The sequence below is a fragment of the Oncorhynchus tshawytscha genome, linkage group LG05, assembly GCF_018296145.1.
Source record: "Oncorhynchus tshawytscha isolate Ot180627B linkage group LG05, Otsh_v2.0, whole genome shotgun sequence".
NCBI classification, from domain to species: domain Eukaryota; kingdom Metazoa; phylum Chordata; class Actinopteri; order Salmoniformes; family Salmonidae; genus Oncorhynchus; species Oncorhynchus tshawytscha.
Window position 1 is genome coordinate 77,948,023 of NC_056433.1, and position 18,190 is coordinate 77,966,212.

The following is an 18,190-nucleotide window of genomic DNA, read 5'->3' on the forward strand; positions in this document are numbered from 1 at the left end:
AGCTATTCGAGTGAAAAAATACCATGCTATTGTTTGAGGATAGTGCACAATTATGAAAATGTATGAATAAACCAATTAGGCACATTTGGGCAGTCTTGATACAACATTTTGAATAGATATGCAATATTTCACTGGATCACTCTAAAACCTTGCATTTACCGTGCTGCCATCTAGTGGCCAAAGTCTAAATAACACCTGGTCTGGAATAATACATTATTATGCCCTTCCTCTTGCATTTAAAAATCTCTATTACCAGATCTCCTGTATTATATTCTCCTACATTCATTTCACATTTCCACAAACTTCAGTGTTTCCTTTCAAATGGTATCAGGAATGTGCATATCCTTGCTTCAGGGCCTGAGCTACAGGCAGTTAGATTTTGGTATGTAATTTTAGGCAAAAATGTAGGTTTTTAAATAATAAAAATATCCTCAATTTACAATCCGTACCCAATAATGACAAAGTAAAAACAGGTTATTAGAAATGTTTGCAAATGTATTAAAATTTAAAAAATTTACAGAAGTATTCAGATCCTTTACTCAGTACTTTGTTGAAGCCCCTTGGGCAGTGATTACAGCCTCGAGTCTTCTTGGGTATGACGCTACAAGCTTGGCACACCTGTATTTGGGGAGTTTCTCCCATCCTTCTCTGCAGATCCTCTCAAGCTCTGTAAGGTTGGATGGGGAGCGTCACTGCACAGCTAATCTCAGGTCTCTCCAGAGATGTTCGATCAGGTTCAAGTCCGGGCTCTGGCTGGGCCACTCAAAGATATTGAGACATGTCCCGAAGCCACTCCTTCATTGTCTTGGCTGTGTGCGTTGTCCTGTTAGGTGAACCTTCGACCCAGTCTGAGGTCCTGAGCTCTCTGGAGCAGGTTGTCATCAAGGATCTCTCTGTACTTTGTCCGTTCATCTTTCCCTTGATCCTGACTAGTCTCCCAGTCCCTGCTGCTGAAAAACATCCCCACAGCATGATGCTGACACCACCATGCTTCACCGTAGGGTTGGTATTGGCCAGGTGATGAAGGGTGCCTGGTTTCCTCCAGACGTGATGCTTGACACAGGCCGAAGGGTTTCATCAGACCAGAGAATATTTTTTCTCATGTCAGAGTCCTTTAGGTGCCTTTTAGCAAACTCCAGGAAGGCTGTCATGTGCCTTTTACTGAAGTGTGGCTTCATCTGGCCACTCTACCATAAAGGCCTGATTGGTGGAGTGCTGCAGAGATGCTTAGCCTTCTATAAGGTTCTCCCATCTCCACAGAGAAACTCTGGAGCTGTCAGTGACCATCGGGTTCTTGGTCACCTCCCTGACTGAGGCAATTTTCCCAGATTGCTGTTTGGTCAGGCAGCCAGCTCTAGGAAGAGCCTTGGTGGTTCCAAACTTCTATTTAAGAATGATGGGAGGCCACTGTGTCCTTGGAGACCTTCAAAGCTGCAGACATGTTTTGGTACCCAACCCCAGATCATTGCCTCGAAACACAATCCGGACTCGGAGCTCTACGGACAATTCCGTCGACCTCATGGCTTGGTTTTTGCTGACATGCACTGTCAACTGTGGGACCTAATATAGACAGGTGTGTGCCTTTCCAAATCACGTCTAGTCAATTGAATTTACCACAGGTGGCCTCTAATCCAGTTGTAGCAACATCAAGGATCAATGAAAATAGAATGCAGCCGAGCTCAATTCCAAGTCTCATAGCAAATGGTCTAAGTAAGGAATTTCAGTTTTAATAAATTAGCAAACATTTCTAAAAACCTGATTTTCTGTGTCATTATGGGGTGTGAATACTTTCTGAATGTCCATCATTAGCTTATCCCTGCAAAATAGGCTTTCTTCATTCTAACCTCTGGAAAGCAATACCGGTGCAGGTCATTTGTTCAAGTAATGTTATCATGAGTACATGAATGGAAAACTAGGCCTTCATACACAAGCATTGTTATTAAATATCTTTATTACTTTTGTAGATACAATATTCACACAACAATAATGAAGAACATCCTAAAACCAACAAGAGCAACATTAAAATTCTTGAATACAGATAAAGAGGAGTCAAATTGCTAACTGTGATGGGAAGTTGGCTCTCCCATCAACACAATGAGTTAAAACCAGATCTAAATATACTTTTGTAACAAGGGCAATTTTCAGTAAACAAATGTAAATCCAATATAATAGAAATCATGATTTGTGTTCTTGAATTATGACAGCACTGCAGTTTCCCCATCAAGAGCTTCCAAAACTTATGTGCTGACAACAATGACATTGAAAAGCATTTGTAAAAGAACACTAAAACAACAGAAGATTTCCTAAAACCTCTCAGAAGACAGCATCAAACCAAACTGAGCCTCTAAAAAGACCCACCATGGACAGACAAGGTGTCAGTGGGATTCCCGGTCCTGAGTGGTACAGTAGTATTGACTGTGGTTGAGGTGTGGGACTGTGTGGTCCAACGGTGGTCCTGATGAGTTGTAGTCATCAAACTGACCAAGTTGCCTGGTAGTGATGGAGCAGGTTCCCTTCTAGGCCCCAAAAAGACCCTCATCCTCCCCCCTGTACCTTAGGACCTCCGGTGGTCCTCAGTCCCTGACAGCTTTGAGTGCGTAGAGCACGTCATCCTGGCTGACGTTGAGTCTGACCCGCTGTAGCATGTCTAGACGGCTGGCCTCCAGCAGCAGCAGACGACACGCACCCAGACGCTGACACACGGCCAGACCCTCGGACACACTGATGGGCTGCAGGCCCTCCACACGACTCAGAGCCCGGTGCTGCACAAACACCTGGGAGGAGGGGACAGTGGACTTTAGATAAGGGAACTCCACAACACAGGTAAAAGAGGGATAGATGTGTTTAGCGAGAATTGTAGTAAGTCAATGTTGTCCTCATTAGGGACTATACCTGTTGGAAGGTGGCCTCCTCCAGTCCCAGTCGCCTGAACTCAGCAATGACCGCCCTCAGGAAGAGCTGTTCCTGCAACGATGCACACCTAACAGAGATTTCACATAGATTGACAGCTCGCTGGGCCATTGGGTACAGACTGACAGGTCTGTGGAGCAATGGGGTGTCTCTTACCTAATGGCCGTGATGTAAGAGGAGGAGAACATCTCATCCAGCGCCTCCATCACATGATTCATTCTCACCAATCCCGCGGAGGATGGGTGCGAGGTGGAGTGTTCGCAAATCTCAGTGGCGCGGCGACAGATGTCCAGACAGCGCCGGGCGTCTCCTGACAACGCTGCCACCTAGAGGACAAAATGGGGACAGTGCTCAGACACCACTGTCAAAAAGGTTGTCACAGAATACTTCACAGTATCATTCCAATAGTTGACATTAACTGATCAATTAACCGGCAGGGAAACAGCAGGACTGTGGCATACCTTTCTGGAGACCAGCTGCAAAGCGTCCTCCTCGAAGGCCTTGACCTTGTTCAGTCTGGACGTGATGATCTGCTGCAGCTGCTTGAAGCTGTACGGCTGGAACGACATCCTGGTCAGGCCCTGGACATAGAGAGAGACGCACAGGAAGTTACAGTTAAAAACAAACACTGGTTTGATCTGCACTTCCAAGAGGCAAACACGCTGAAAGAATTTCACAGCAGCCTGGCCCAACAATCTAACAGCACCCTCGGGTGGACTTAAATAGAACACTAATGCAGCGGTTCTCAAACCGCTCGTCGGGGAACCCCAGCAGGCCGTTCCATACACGGGTTGGTTGTTTAGCAACACAAACGCCACTACGGGGTAAAACAGACAGGGTTGGCTTAGATTGTTGACAACATGTAAACTACATTTTGTCTCAATCTTTATTGAAAACAAACACATTTCCACAAATGAGCAGCTTTACAGTTGTTGGTTAGCTAGCGAGCACATTTTTCCGTATTAACATTGACATTAGTCATAACAAGACATGGTATGAAGAACAAGATGAAACTAGCCACCTATGATTCCCACATGACAGCTTCTTGTCATTGCCGCTAGCTATCCGACTGTTCAGAATCATAACGCTTGGCTTCCGGCCACATCGATGTACGTACATCATTTTCCTAACGTTGTCAGCTAACCTGTCTATGCGTTTGATCCATTCCAGAGCTAACAAACCAGATTCAACCGGTCATCAAGCCCTTGACTAGGAGAATAAGGTGAGCTAGTTCAGGGCTACAACTAAATTGTGAAACGTCTGGGTCAAAGGAGATGTTTGACAGCCAGTGCACTGAAGTATCTCCACAGTCCTTACCAGTCTGCTGGCCACCCTGTTGATCATGATCCGCTCAGGAAGGTCCATGGTGTTGGCGATGGTCAACACCACCAGGCGGGCGTGGCGCCTTGTCGGCCAATCAAACAGGTTGTACATGACATTCTGCTTCCTGGTCCACAGAAGGTCCAGCTGGGGGGGGCATCAACAATGGTTACGTATTCTCCTATCCTTAGAATCGAGAGAGTGGATAAACATCGACCTTACCTCGTCCACCAGTAGCACGGTGGTCTCCTTCTTGGGGGCGGGGTTACTGAACCTCTTCTCCAATAGGGCTGCGGCGTGGTCAGCGGTCACCTTCTGGTCCGTCAGTTTCTGGAGGAGAACACAGTCAGGAGTTACACTGATACTTGGAGAGTGTGCGCGTGTTTGTTTGTGTATATACACACACACACCTGTAGAATCTGGACGTAGGCTTGGTGAGGGTCGGTCATTTTCATGCCGTTGATCTCGATGAATCGGAACGTGGGGATTTCATCCATATCAGAGGCGTGCTGTAGACACCGGATAACCTCGTGGATGGTGGCGGTTTTCCCAGTTCCCGGAACACCAGAGATGTACATACACCTAGACAGACAGCTGCTGTAAGCCTTTTTCCATAATGCTATACCAGAAAGGTAAGGAGTGTCCACACTACTTGCATCAACATAAGAACATCAAAACCATCATTCCTGCGAGCTGCCGTGACGTGTTGATATTTCTGTGGTTTATGTAAACTCTACTGTTACTGACTATCACATAGAACAGCTAATCCAGGGTCATGTTCAGAAGGGATGAAACTAGAGAAAAACTGAGGAAGCACTACTGAACTTGTCCAATGAGAAGCCAACACTCATTGTAGTGTCATTTCACAGTACTTTCTACCCTTGGTTCCAACTGAACATAACCCAGAGTTTCCCTGCCATTATCTGACAACATTTCATGACTAAGACTATTTTTTTCAATATGTCAGTTCTCAAGTTCCTGAAAATTCTGGTTTTGGTGAGACAGGGTTCACAGTAACAAAATTTCCTGAAACGTAGTGAGGCGTCTATCAATCTTACCCTCCAGTCCCATCCATAACCTTGCTCTCCACAAAATTATAGATATCCTGGAACTCCTGCTCCCTACAGGGAAGAGATTCTGGTACTGACGACACATGCAGCCTGAGGACAGGGACACACGTCAATAAAACAACAAAGATCACATCTAAATAAATAAAATAACTCCTGCTCCCTACAGGGAAGAGACAGCTGCAGTCCATCATGATGAGTTCAGATTTTTTTGTGGCCCCCACCCCCATCAAAGTTGCCCATCCCTGACTTAAACACAGAAGTAAATCATTGGCTGAAATCTACCGTCTGGATACGATGCCAGTTTGTTCTCACCTAGCCCTGGCCTCCTCCAGGATGTTCCCAGGCTGCCTGGCTGGAACAGTCCGGCTGGGAATACTGGGAGTGGCATGACGGGGGGTACTTGGGGTGACCTGGATGAGAAAACATGGAAAACACACAGAATTCCTCAATTCCTTCCTCAGCTCAGGACAGAATGGGGGAAAAAAATTATATTACACAGGCACCACAGAAGCCTACCACAGCCATACATACCTTCTTGCTGGGTGTTTTGCATGGGGTCCTGGCAGAGGCCTTGCCATTTCTTCCTCTGGTCTTCCTCACCATGGTCTCTTCCTCACTATCGCTGCTGCTCTGTAGGTCCTTCTTGGAGGGAACGAAACAGTCATCATCGCCATCAGAGATCAGCTTTTGGGTATTGTCCAACAGATTCCTATAAAAACAAATTACACAGGCACCACAGGAGCCTACCACAGACATACATACCTTCTTGCTGGGCTTTTTGTGTGGGGTCCTGACGGAGGTCTTGCAATTCCTTCCTCTGGTCTTTCTCACCACGGTCTCTTCCTCACTCTCGGTCTTCCCTTCATCTGTGCTGCTCTGTAGGTCCTTCTTGGAGGGAACAAAAGTCATCATCGCCATCCGAGATCAGCTTTTGGGAATTGTCCAACAGATTCCTATAAAAACAAATTACACAGGCACCACAGCCATACATACCTTCTTGCTGGGCGTTTTGCATGGGGTCCTGACGGAGGTCTTGCAATTTCTTCCTCTGGTCTCTTCCTCACTATCGGTCTTCTCTTCATCGCTGCTGCTCTGTAGGTCCTTCTTGGAGGGAACGAAACAGTCATCATCGCCATCGGAGATCAGCTCTTGGGTATTGTCCAACAGATTCCTATAAAAACAAATTATACATTTTAGTAAATAATACTTCAAACCGGCATTCCAAAAAATACTTTGTAGAAGAGGAAGAATTCTAAAAAAAAAAATAAAAAAAACATTTCTTGAGATACAAATTGATAACATCGACTCGAGGTATCATTAAACAATCTGCCAATCTTGTTACATTTTTTTCAACTAATTTAAAATCACTCAGAAGTGAACACTTTAAATGACTCCCTAGATGGTCACAGTTCCTTTCAGCCAGTAGGGGCATACCAGAGATAGAATTAGAGGACTTTTCTGTGTTTGAGCTCATGGGCAGAGCCAGAAAGAAAGGGGTGAAGCATGAGGGTTTACTCCACCCAAAATATGTCCATGAAAATAAGACCACAAAGTGAGGAATTTTTGTATGGAGGTCAAAGCATGTCTAATTTAGTCAACAAAAAAAAGGAATTGCTAATTTGCTACGTGAGGCTTATTTGATCTAATAGAAGTTTCATACTGGTTAGGTTCCAAATGCACTGATATGTAGGATTTCAAATTCGAAAATAATTACATTATACCGGATTTGTCTGTTGTTCATTGGCTAGAATGGTCCCACCTGGTCTCGCCTCATCCCTCCAGCCTTCCATCAAAGACAGTACAGCCCCTTCCATCTTTGAGCACATGCATTTCCATTGTTAGAGTGGTCACTCGACTATCTTGTCAATATAACAGATCATCTTGGACATCTCCATTTTGAAGTAGTCCATTTTCTTCTAGTACTTCTATGAGTTGGTGTGCATAATGCCACTTGGAGTGTGTTGTTTGAACAGGTATGAAGCCAAGGTTGGTGATTTACTGCAACCTGCAGTTATAGAATGCTTGCTCTCAAGTACAATTCATTGGCTGATCCCTCCCGAGGACCTGGATGGAATCCCGAGGACCTGGATGGAATCCCGAGGACCTGGATGGAATCCCGAGGACCTGGATGGAATCCCGAGGACCTGGATGGAATCCCGAGGACCTGGATGGAATCCCGAGGACCTGGATGAAATCCCGAGGAACGGGATGTCCCTTCCTTAACCCATAGTTGACAACTTTAAAACGGTGGAAGCCCTCAATAAATATGTCCAAAAACAGGTTTTATCCATCTGGAGACCTCCATCATTCTCTATGGGGCATACATTTAAGTCACATGACAGCAAGCACTTACAACTGCTTCCTGATGCGTAACGACACCAGCTGGGCTGACTTCCTCTTGGAGCGAGGAGTCAAGGCAATCGGCTGCATGGGAGAATCCTCAGAGTCCTCCTCCGCCCTGAGACACACAGACAATAAGAAATATAAATAACTGAATAGGATCATAAGAACAGAGTAATCAATAATGTGACTGATCAATCAGACTGTTAGATACTCACAGCACCCCCAGAGCAGGCTTTCTAATGGCCATGGCAGACTCTTTCCTCCTGGAGGGGGTGGTAGCTCTTTGGGAAGACAGAAAAGCATATGAGTCAAGACACTCAATTTGCAATGTACTATTACTACGAATGTGACTTGTCTATTGGTTAAGGTGACTTAGCTGCCCGTAGTAAACACACTGCTTATCAACATCGGCTAAGTGACGTCTCTCATTAGCTGTGGATTTTTAACCCATCTCAAATGAAGCCAGTGGAACTATGTACCATCTGCTGCGAAGCCATGTCTGAAGAAAGACAGGCAAGCTCCCACCAAGTGCTCCAATCTGACTGCTATACCCCGCCTACACCACCACACCCGTGCTCCTGTCACCGGACCTGGGGTGGCCCACTCACTTCTGTTCCCTAACATAGTTCCTCCTGGGGGTGGCCTGTCTCTTCTTGGGAGTGTTGGCAGAGCCAGCGTCTGTAGGTAACCCTGCCTCAAATACCTCATCCTCTAGGGCCAGGGGAATCACTGCCAGCAACAGGTCACTGTAGAGGAAGGGAACACACTGGCTTACTGATACTACTCACAGTATATTAGAGGACCCTGGGATGTTGGTGGTAAAGCTTCCACAACCAGGACACTGAGCTTGGAGGACCCTGGGATGATGTTGGTAAAGCTTCCACAACCAGGACATTGAGTTTGAGGACCTTGGGATGATGTTAAAGCTTCCACAACCAGGACATTGAGCTTGGAGGACCCTGGGATGATGTTGGTAAAGCTTCCACAACCAGGACATTGAGCTTGGAGGACCCTGGGATGATGTTGGTAAAGCTTCCACAACCAGGACATTGAGCTTGGAGGACCCTGGGACGATGTTAAAGCTTCCACAAGCGGTCTGCCGAGTGGCGCAGCAGTCTAAGGCACAAATCGCAGTGCCAGAGGCGTCACTCCAGACCCGAGTTAGATCCCGGGCTGTATCACAACCAGCCGTGATCGGGAGTCCCACAGGGACAGCGCACAATTGGCCCCGCGTCGTCCGGGTTAGGGAGGTTTTGGCTGGGGGGGGCTTTACTTGGCTTCTCATGCTCTAGCGACTTCTTGTGGCGGGCTGGGCTGACCTTGTTCGTCAGTTGAACAGTGTTTCCTCCCGACACATTGGTGCAGCTGGCTTCCGGGTTAAGAGGGCGGGTGTTAAGAAGCGCGGTTTGGCGGGTCATGTTTCGGGGGACGCATGACTCGACCTTCACCTCCAGAGCCCATTGGGGAGTTTCAGCATCGAAATTGTGGAGAAAAAGGGGGTAACAATATATTTTTATAATTCCACAACCAGGACATTGAGCTTAGAGGACCCTGGGATGATGTTAAAGCTTCCACAACCAGGACATGGTTGAATATAGTGTTAAGAATTATGTTTAGAGGCTGACAAGTAGTTATTTTGCAAAGCACACGCGATGAAAATGTGAAAAATAGCTAAGATCTAACCCAAATGGCACCAGCTGATCTGTGTAACGTTTTACAGCTGATCTCTGTAGCATTGTACAACTCCTGTAAGCCCTGTAGAAACAGCATCACACATAACTCTGTCTATTCCTGTGGTATCAGAGTCAAGGATACTCCGAGTCTAACCCGAACCCTACCTGGATAAGTCCTGTTCTCCCAGGGCAGTAGGAGACAGTCTGTCCAGGCTGATGGAGGAGAGCTTCCAGGGGAACCTCCTCTGGCCGTTGGGGGTTTTGCAGCCACTTCTCATGGGAGAGAGGCTGCAGCCATGCTGGAGGGAGTGTGAAACCGAGGAGCTCAGTTTGAGGGATATAACTTTCTCTGACTCCATCTCTTCATCCAAGAGCTCACAGAGGACATCTGCTCTGGTCATTTTCTTCCCTGGACCTTGTAGAAGTAGACACACACACACACACACACACGTTACACCACCAGGACCGGCTCTCCCAGGCGCTCCACCATCTCCTCTGACCAACACACTGTTAAAATTTTTAGATGATCACATCCTGAGATAAAGACACTCACTAGCCCCGATGCTGAGCTGTAGTTTCTTGCGTACACCCGGTGTGTCTGCAGCGCTGCCCCTCCTCTTGGCGCTCAGGATTTTAGAGGCAGAGAGCTTGGAGGCAGAGTGGATCGACTCTGCCTCAAGGGTACTCCTCTTCCCGGCGCTCATGGTGGCTCTAGTGTCAGACACAGACCCTGCTCTCCTCATCACTGTGGGGTCTGGGGTGGGCAGGGCACGACGCACCGGGCCCCGAGACACAGGGGTTGCCGTGGGGGAAGCACAGGGGGGAAACAGAGGGAGAGCAGGTTTGGGGGGGGTTGAGGCAGGGGTATCCTGCATCAGGACAGGGTCTAAGACATTGAAGGCCTTGGTGTCCCAGGACAGCTTTACATAGAGGGTGTCCTTGGTTCCAGGTTCTGGAAAAGGAGTATCTTCAGGGACGTGCTGGACCTGGGGAGCAGAGGAAAGATGTTCAAATGGCATCAAAATCCATATAAAAATCAAACACTTATTAAGTCCTTTAATAATGTCAACAGTCACAAAAGACTGAGCAAATGACCACAGAACCGAACAACTACGAAAGCAATAAGCGAATAGGGACAAGGAAAAACACATCTAAGAATACTTAAGAGGGTCAATGCTCAAGTCAACAAGAGAGAGCACAGGCGCTAACGCTACGGTTCTACTGGTGAATTATCCTGCCTCACATCTACAGTGCCAAGGATGGATTCTGCGTTGATCTCATTGTCACAGGCACGTCCCAGGTAGTAGAAGATCTCCTGGGGATGGGGGCTCCTGCCCAGCAACAACTTCTTATTTTGGGGCACCTCAGACAAGCGCAAGAACCACTGCACCAGCGCCTTCTTCTGCTTGTGGGACTCTTGAGGACCAAAGACACGTACACAAGGTCATTGCAGGACATGATCCACTTTGCTACTTACGCCTAGGTGCCTGAAATAAGGATGACAATGTTTCTCCACCTAATAGAGCATTTTCAAAATATTTCTGCCAAATTCATCTGAGCAAAAATACTGATAGGCTAGCCAGCCTAGTATAACTTACCTAGTTAAATAAAGGTTCATCTTTAAAAATTTAAAAAAAATAATAATAATAAGTTGCAAGCCATTATGCACATTGCACAACATTAAACCATCACTCACCATCACCAAAGAACTTGAGAAGCTTGGCAACGAAGGGGTATTCATCATCATTTCCCTCAATGAGGATGTACTGGCCAGGTGTTACAGTGGTGACTGCCTCCTGACCCTCCACGCTCATGTTCAAGTACCTAGAGAGTAAAAGACCAACAAACATTGTTTCCTTTGGAAATCAAGTGGAAAAAAAATATGAACGAACAGCGTAGTTGACGAGGCCCCAATCAAATTTATGTTATGACACTATGCTAGAACTAAGTTGAAACTTACTCAAAGCCATAACTCTTTAATTTTCTGTCGAAGATATAAGGTCTTCCGCCCCATTTATAGATACGTCTCATTCTCAATCTTGTAAAGTAGCGGACCATAATTGCAGACCTTTACAAAAGACACATTTTGGCACAGTGGGTAAATCAATACTCGGTTAGACAACTTGGGACAAAGACAACTCACGTTAGATAGTTGCAATACTTGCACTCGATAACCCAAGGAGCAAGGTGGCCTTAGAGGATAACGTTAGCTAGTAAACTATGAATAGGCTAGCTGCAATACTCACAGAAAAGAGACAGCCGCTCGTCTGATAAAAGTCGAACGGGCAAGTTGATCAAATTTCAAGCAGTTTAATATAAACGAAGATGCGCTGTAGTGTAGATATAGCTAGTTATCTTTTACACGTAGCTAGCTAACTAAAAAAAAAAAAAAAGTTGTCTAGTACAAAGGAATTACGTGCCTGCACTTTCTACCTTTCGCGCGAAAAGAAATTGCGTGCTTGGCATGTGACTGTAGGATCGACCAATGAACGCCTTCACATTCTGCCCCGGAAGTGTACGTTGATACACGGGAAGATATACAACAACTTCTAATGCAAATTCGTTTCCCACAGCAACTCATTTTTAATTCCGGTTTGAGCAGTAAAAATGGCAAATAGGACTGTTAAAGATGCAAACAGTATACATGGAACAAATCCACAATACTTGGTAGAGAAAATTATTCGTACTCGAATTTATGAATCAAAATATTGGAAAGAAGAATGCTTTGGACTGACTGGTGAGTTGGAGCTGGTTAGCTAACGCTAGGTAGTTTGAAGTACAAATACCACACATGTAAACAAATGAACTATTAGGAAGTGTGCTTACGTCTAGTACATTTTACCCTGTTAGTTACTTACACTCACTTAGACTTGCTCACACACTATTAGGAGGTTTATGCACACCAAAGATATTGGCTTGGCTAGCATCACTTGATGCCATGCATGTAACGTTACATGGGTTTTGGATGGCTTTGGGAGAGTATGTGTATTAGTTGGAATCCTTAAATTGTGCATCGTTCTGGTGGGTGGCGACGGAAAAGAGCCACAATATGTATAATCTCTAGAATCCCTCGCTATCAAATAAACATCTGAATCCAACTTTTGTCCAAACCTCAGCATGTTTGATCATCTTTCTAATCACTATTTTCTCCTTGATCTACAGCTGAACTTGTCGTTGACAAAGCCATGGCGTTGAAGTTTGTCGGAGGAGTCTATGGAGGAAATATCAAACCTACACCGTTCCTGTGTCTCACTCTGAAGATGCTACAGATACAGCCAGAAAAAGACATCATTGTAGAATTCATCAAGAATGAGGATTTCAAGTAAGTGGGGCTTTTGGGCTGGTTATTACAAGTCTTTATGTATTAAATCATACATTTGAAACGTTAGATAAACTGTCTTCCAACTCCTAGCTTGACAAATGTGACATAAACAAATCGGTATGTTCGTGCATTACATACCTCACTGTGATGTTTTTCTTCACTTTAGGTATGTCCGCTTGCTAGGGGCAATGTACATGAGGTTGACTGGGACATCAGTGGATTGCTACAAATACCTGGAACCACTGTACAACGACTACCGAAAAATCAAGAGTCAGAACCGAAATGGAGGTGAGTCCTTTCGTTTATGTGTATTAAGGAATGATTGTACATTGCAAAATATCTCCTGGTTTTAAATGGCACCATATCCTTTCACTGTTTGTTTCAGAGTTTGAGCTGCAACATGTAGATGAGTTCATTGATGAACTGCTACACTCTGAGAGAATGTGTGACATCATCCTTCCCAGGCTTCAGGTAAGTCTACCCCCTTTGTATGTGCTCACACCATTTTTCACTGACCTAGACCGCTGACATTCTTTTGTGTGTGTTGACTACAGAAAAGGCAGGTCCTTGAGGAGGCCGAGTTATTAGACACACGCATCAGCGCCCTAGAAGAGGACCTGGATGAAGTGGAGACCAGTGACGAGGAAGACGAGGAAGAGGAAAAGGTTGTTGTCTTGTCTTTATCCACCTACAGCCTGCATAGACTAACTGTAAAGTTGAGTAAACTTCAGCTAGTAGGCAGAAGAATGTTCATGTTGTTTCACTCTGTCCATGTCTGTCTTTTATCTCCTGTCTGTCTGTTCAAATGTCTACAGCCAGAGAGAGTTCAGACCCCAGAGCCCCACAGACGGAGTTACCGGGACAACGACCGCCCTCGCCGTTCGCCCTCTCCACGCTACAGACGCAGCCGTTCACCCAGACGGTAACTAGTAATTGATCTAAAAGTCCAGAATCACCTTTATTCGCCATTTACACATACTCAGAATTAATTTATTTTCACATCCTGAAGAGACTAAATGTCTTTTATCCTTTTTATTCTGTCCAGGAGGAGCAGATCACCCAAGAGACGAAGGTATGTGGTCTCTACCTTGGTTGTTTTCTGCTGGATTTTCCTTGTGTTTTCCATTGTACCATCAGATGGTAAACTCAGATATTGAAATATAATGTTAAAAAATGTAGTGTTTGATCTATAAAGGGACTGAAGCTTAGATTTAATTGAGTATGGTCTTGGTTACTTATAAGCAGTGCTGTATTAATATTGTCTGTATTGTTTCTGTTTTAACTCACAGCCCATCCCCCAGACGAGAGCGCCACCGCAGCAAAAGTCCCCGTCGCCACCGCAGCCGCTCCCGAGAGAGACGTCACCGCTCAAAGTCCCCAGGTATCATAGCAACGCCAACCTGCATCGCACGACATCAAAAGTCACATATGCTTGTGACTGATAGTCATCTGTAATCATTTGACTTTAACATGTTTAACAATAGTCCCAGTCTGACCTAGAGCTGCTCTGTTTTGTCCCAGGCCATCACAGAAGCCACAGGCATCGCAGTCACTCCAAATCCCCAGAGAGGTAAGTAATGGAGCAAGAGAAAGACCCTCTCCACTATCCTCTCCACTACCACAGCTTTTCATGTGAATATTCTCAAATCTGCATGAAACAATAAGTGCATTTTCCGATCAGCGATGTTTCCATCAAATGGATTTATTGCAGATAAAAGGCTGTGTGTGATGATGTAGTGCACATAAAAAAATATTTTCCTATTAAATTCCCATGTACTGTCGCATTTTCAACTCTACTAATGGTTTTGACAAACAAACTGGCATTATATAGCAAATGTACCCTCTCTGGTCTTGGCACATGCTCTCTAGCTAACAGCTGGCAGACACATTGTGGGTAGGCTACCTACACAATGAGATTGTTGTGGATAAGAGCAAGATTATTTTCACCAGAGTAAGTCCCTCGATATTTATTGGGAAAGAGCATCATCACCTTCCCGTTCACCACCTTGTGAAGTTCATCATAACCTAATAAACTGCATGCTTTTCAAAATGATTATTATGCCAATATTTGCGCATAAACGCGTTTCCACTGCCATTTCTCACATCATTAATTTTACCGACCCAAAAACATCCCACCATGTTGAACAAACATTGTCTGTTGAAATGTATAGAATTGTACCGGCATTTCCTGTTTCCATCAGCCCGGTCATTACTTTTTTAATGCGTAATGTAATTAATGCGCATTAAATGGTTGGATGGAAACCTGGTTTATGTCACCTACTGTTGTTGATTTCTTCATCTCTGTTTTAGGAGTTCAAAAAAGAGCCACAAGAAGAGTCGAAGAGGGAACGAGTGACCCATTTTTGTATTTTGTTCTCTTGGACATTTCCTCTTTTTGACTTGGAAGTTGTGGCAAAATGTTTACGTCTGTGTATGGAATCACTGGTATTTTGTATTTAATTTTGGAAACTGATTGCATTTAAAAAATATTCTCCAATGTATTTCTAAAATCTGCAGCTCGTATGGAGCTGTCCACAACCCTATACATCAGTGGATAAAGTTTCTCAAGGTTTTAAACATAAGGACCTTTTGTTGTGTGATCCGGTGTGATTATGGCAACACGGGCTAGTAAGAGTCTAGAAAATAGAACTCAACTCGTAGACCGACCAAAATTGACCCGTCATCAGAAGCATAATTAGCTGACGTCAATAAGGGCTTCCGGGCCTCCCGGGTGGCGCAGTGGTCTAGGGCACAGTTCGCGCCCAGGCTTTGCGCCACCCGGGAGGCCCGGATGGCCGGTAGGGATGTCCTTGTCTCATCGCGCACCAGCGACTCCTGTGGCGGACCGGGCGCAGTACGTGCTAACCAAGGTAGCCAGGTGTACGGTGTTTCCTCCAACACATTGGTGCGGCTGGCTTCCCGGGTTGGAGGCGCACTGTGTTAAGAAGCAGTGCGGCTTGGTTGGGTTGTGTTTCGGAGGCTTTTGACCTTCGTCTCTCCTGAGCCCGGATGGGAGTTGTAGCGATGAGACAAGATAGTAGCTACTAACAATTGGATACCATGAAAAGTGGGTCAAATTGATATTTTAATAAAATAAGGGTCTCCACTTCTCTAGGCCAACTGCTTTTCAGGAAGTTCCCAGAAGGCATCCAACATATTTATCCACTCTGGTAGTATGTCATCTGTTTAGACCATGTGTCAAACTCATTTTCCTGAGGACAGAGTGTCCCTAGGTTTTTGCTCCTCCCTTGTACTTGATTGATGAATTAAGGTTACTGATTAGTAAGGAAGTCCCCTCACCTGGTTATCTAATTGGATGTTAAATGTGTTCACATTTTTTTACGCCTGTATGGAACCCCTGGTGTTTGTATTTCATTTTAGAAACTGATTGGATTTTTTGATATTTTCAGACTATGTTACAGAAAGAATCAATCTGAATTGTATTTCACTATGGGCATGAGGAATTATTTTAGTCTAAAAACACAAAAATAATTAAATCAATAGTTTTATTTGCATGGCTCTTTCAACAACAACAAAAAACATTTGGCACAATTTGTTTAGCAGCAACCTGGTCTAGAGAGCCCAAAGAGCATAAAAAGAAAATACCTTGTATGTACAATATGGAAACCTCAATTTGGTTAACCTCTTTGATTGGTTATAACGCTCATCCTTGCTCTTATTCATTGTGAGAAGAAAGGTTTTTGAGAAATTCCCAGATTTCTGCACATCTTTGATTTCTTCCCCGTTGTTCAATTTTCCTCAAGATGTTGAAACTCTTTTTACCGTATTTGTTAGGATTTGGTATCTCTGCTGCCTTCTTGTGATAATCAATTGATACATTGCGATCCTGGATGTGGAAATTGCTGTATTTGGCATAATGGAAGTAGAGTATCTGCAACTCGTCTGGATCCTGCTCGTTGGAGAATAAATTCTCATAGATCTGATTGGCTGTTTCTGTCCTGTCTGATTCTGCGTAGATGCTTGCAAGCTCCAGTTTGACCTTTAGTGATGTCTCTGGATAGAGTGAGATCAGATCTGTATAGAGACTGATGGCTCTGTCGCACATGCTCTGCCTCCTCGGACTGTCCTCCTTTGAAAATATTTTCCATTTGTAGGAATTTGCTAGCTGTTTTTTCAGGTAGCGCACATTTGGGTGTCTTTCCAGAGCCTCGTCTGCTAGGTCAATAGCTTCATTGTATGATAAATATCTTCTGTAAAACTGAAGTAAGGGTCTAAGACCACTGTAGCAACTGACAGGCTTCTTTAAAATTTGCTGCGCTATCTGTTGTGCTTCCTTCCTTCTCACCTGGCCATTCCGGCCAAGTCTTAACAGATAGATACTTGCTACATACAAGTTGTCTGGATCGTGTTCCTTGGCAAGTCTCAGCTCCTCTAGAACCTCAGACTCCTTCTGTTGATTGATTGGATGGAAACAGTAGACTGAGTCTAAGGCCAAGGCATGGCTTGATTGCCACTCCTTTCTCTCAGGTTCCATCCTAATAGCCATTTGAAAGTAATCTATTGCTTTCCGTCTTTTGTCCTGGCCAAACTTCATGAGGGTCCAGGCTTTTTCAACACACACCTCAGGGTGCAGTTCTCCCTGGGAAGGTGAGGGGTAATCTCGTAGCAGTCCCTCAACCTTTGTCAAGCACCGCTGGCTCTCCGCCTGGTTATCCAGGTGATAGTGCACCCAGGCTAGGTTCCCATAGTGGACCAGCTGCCAAGGACCCATCGTGTCTGAAGGACTGTTTAGGTGAAAGGCCTCCTCTGCCTTACTGAGGCACTGCAGGGCTGCGTCAGTGGAGTCCAGGGTGTGGTGTATGTAAGCCCACAAGTTGTACATCTGACCCAGCCATGGAAAGCCCTCGTCACTGCCAATGTCCTCCAGGTGATCTCTGTGAATGAGCAGCATGTACCTGCTGAGTTCCAGTCCCCAGGTGAAGTGACACTCCAGCTTTTCCAGTTTAGTCTTCAGGGCGGTCTGAGCAGGGCTGGTTAAGACAAGGGTTGGCACAGGAAACTGTTTTAAAACTATTAAGCATAAAGATCAAGAGTTAATGTGAAACAAGTCCATCCCTAATCTAATTGGAGTTAACATTGAGTTCTATAGAATCTGTAGTTTTTTGTTGATTTTCTTTATTTAAGGAGTACTTACTTCATAGTTGAGCAGGAGTATGATTTATTGTGTCTGTCTTGAGTTTCCTGAACAAATGAGTAAACACCCTGGCTTTATATCCATGTCCTTACCGTTATCTTGCAGCGCAGTGGGTTGGGTGCCATAAAACCAATGTTCACCTCCACGTAATGCTTGGACTCTGCTTTCCATTTCAGTGAACAGAAACACACACATTGAAGGCTTACACCTACATGTATAGGTGACTACCCTAGGCATCGCTCTCATGTCATTTCCTACAAAGAGAATGATCTGTAGTATATACAGTACCAGTCAAAGGTTTGGACACACCTACTCATTCAACTGTTTTTCTTACATTTTTTATATTTTCTGCATTGCAGAATAAGAGTGAAAAAACATTAACTATAAAATAACACAT

At 44.9% G+C, this 18,190-nt stretch overlaps 3 protein-coding genes across 11 annotated transcripts; 1 reads left to right on the plus strand and 2 right to left on the minus strand.

Moving 5' to 3' along the window:
- Nucleotides 1-1,933: 1,933 nt before the first annotated feature.
- orc1 (origin recognition complex, subunit 1) lies at nucleotides 1,934-11,755 on the minus strand. Of its 8 annotated transcripts, none has more exons than XM_042322411.1 (21): nucleotides 11,563-11,755; nucleotides 11,277-11,384; nucleotides 11,013-11,140; nucleotides 10,560-10,732; nucleotides 9,870-10,302; nucleotides 9,482-9,731; nucleotides 8,252-8,389; nucleotides 7,859-7,924; nucleotides 7,654-7,758; nucleotides 6,294-6,471; nucleotides 6,063-6,185; nucleotides 5,832-5,939; nucleotides 5,613-5,710; nucleotides 5,289-5,390; nucleotides 4,641-4,812; nucleotides 4,453-4,560; nucleotides 4,228-4,377; nucleotides 3,372-3,491; nucleotides 3,067-3,236; nucleotides 2,893-2,980; nucleotides 1,934-2,774 (listed from the first exon to the last, which is right to left on the minus strand). In XM_042322411.1, the coding sequence occupies exons 2-21, from the start codon at nucleotides 11,372-11,374 to the stop codon at nucleotides 2,574-2,576; spliced, it is 3,009 nt and encodes a 1,002-aa protein (XP_042178345.1). In that variant the 5' UTR covers nucleotides 11,375-11,384; nucleotides 11,563-11,755; the 3' UTR covers nucleotides 1,934-2,573. The 8 variants fall into 8 exon arrangements, with proteins under 8 accessions (XP_042178345.1, XP_042178343.1, XP_042178344.1 ...); XM_042322409.1 differs by having other exon boundaries at nucleotides 5,832-5,942; XM_042322410.1 differs by having other exon boundaries at nucleotides 6,063-6,188.
- An 82-nt stretch (nucleotides 11,756-11,837) lies between these two features.
- prpf38a (pre-mRNA processing factor 38A) lies at nucleotides 11,838-15,220 on the plus strand. The gene is made up of 10 exons (XM_024422336.2): nucleotides 11,838-12,053; nucleotides 12,479-12,638; nucleotides 12,805-12,926; nucleotides 13,024-13,109; nucleotides 13,193-13,303; nucleotides 13,454-13,560; nucleotides 13,684-13,710; nucleotides 13,928-14,019; nucleotides 14,160-14,208; nucleotides 14,949-15,220. Exons 1-10 carry the CDS (start codon nucleotides 11,924-11,926, stop codon nucleotides 14,992-14,994), a joined length of 930 nt encoding a protein of 309 aa, XP_024278104.1. The 5' UTR covers nucleotides 11,838-11,923; the 3' UTR covers nucleotides 14,995-15,220.
- A 907-nt stretch (nucleotides 15,221-16,127) lies between these two features.
- LOC112251378 (interferon-induced protein with tetratricopeptide repeats 2-like) lies at nucleotides 16,128-17,897 on the minus strand. Of its 2 annotated transcripts, none has more exons than XM_024422333.2 (2): nucleotides 17,794-17,897; nucleotides 16,128-17,629 (listed from the first exon to the last, which is right to left on the minus strand). In XM_024422333.2, the coding sequence occupies exons 1-2, from the start codon at nucleotides 17,796-17,798 to the stop codon at nucleotides 16,315-16,317; spliced, it is 1,320 nt and encodes a 439-aa protein (XP_024278101.1). In that variant the 5' UTR covers nucleotides 17,799-17,897; the 3' UTR covers nucleotides 16,128-16,314. The 2 variants fall into 2 exon arrangements, with proteins under 2 accessions (XP_024278101.1, XP_042178350.1); XM_042322416.1 differs by having other exon boundaries at nucleotides 16,128-17,669; nucleotides 17,794-17,858.
- Between the last annotated feature and the right edge of the window lie 293 nt (nucleotides 17,898-18,190).

Bases quoted from the DNA above. Each gene is read 5' to 3' on its own strand.
- prpf38a (XM_024422336.2), top strand. From the start codon at position 11,924: ATGGCAAATAGGACTGTTAAAGATGCAAACAGTATACATGGAACAAAT. The intron at 13,561-13,683 runs GTAACTAGTAAT...TATTCTGTCCAG, and splicing joins CGCAGCCGTTCACCCAGACG to GAGGAGCAGATCACCCAAGA. The intron at 13,711-13,927 runs GTATGTGGTCTC...TTTAACTCACAG, and splicing joins AGATCACCCAAGAGACGAAG to CCCATCCCCCAGACGAGAGC.
- orc1 (XM_042322408.1), bottom strand. From the start codon at position 11,374: ATGGTCCGCTACTTTACAAGATTGAGAATGAGACGTATCTATAAATGG. The intron at 6,472-7,653 runs GTAAGTGCTTGC...TTGTTTTTATAG, and splicing joins TTACGCATCAGGAAGCAGTT to GAATCTGTTGGACAATACCC. The intron at 4,561-4,640 runs GTGTGTGTGTGT...GTTCTCCTCCAG, and splicing joins CCTACGTCCAGATTCTACAG to AAACTGACGGACCAGAAGGT.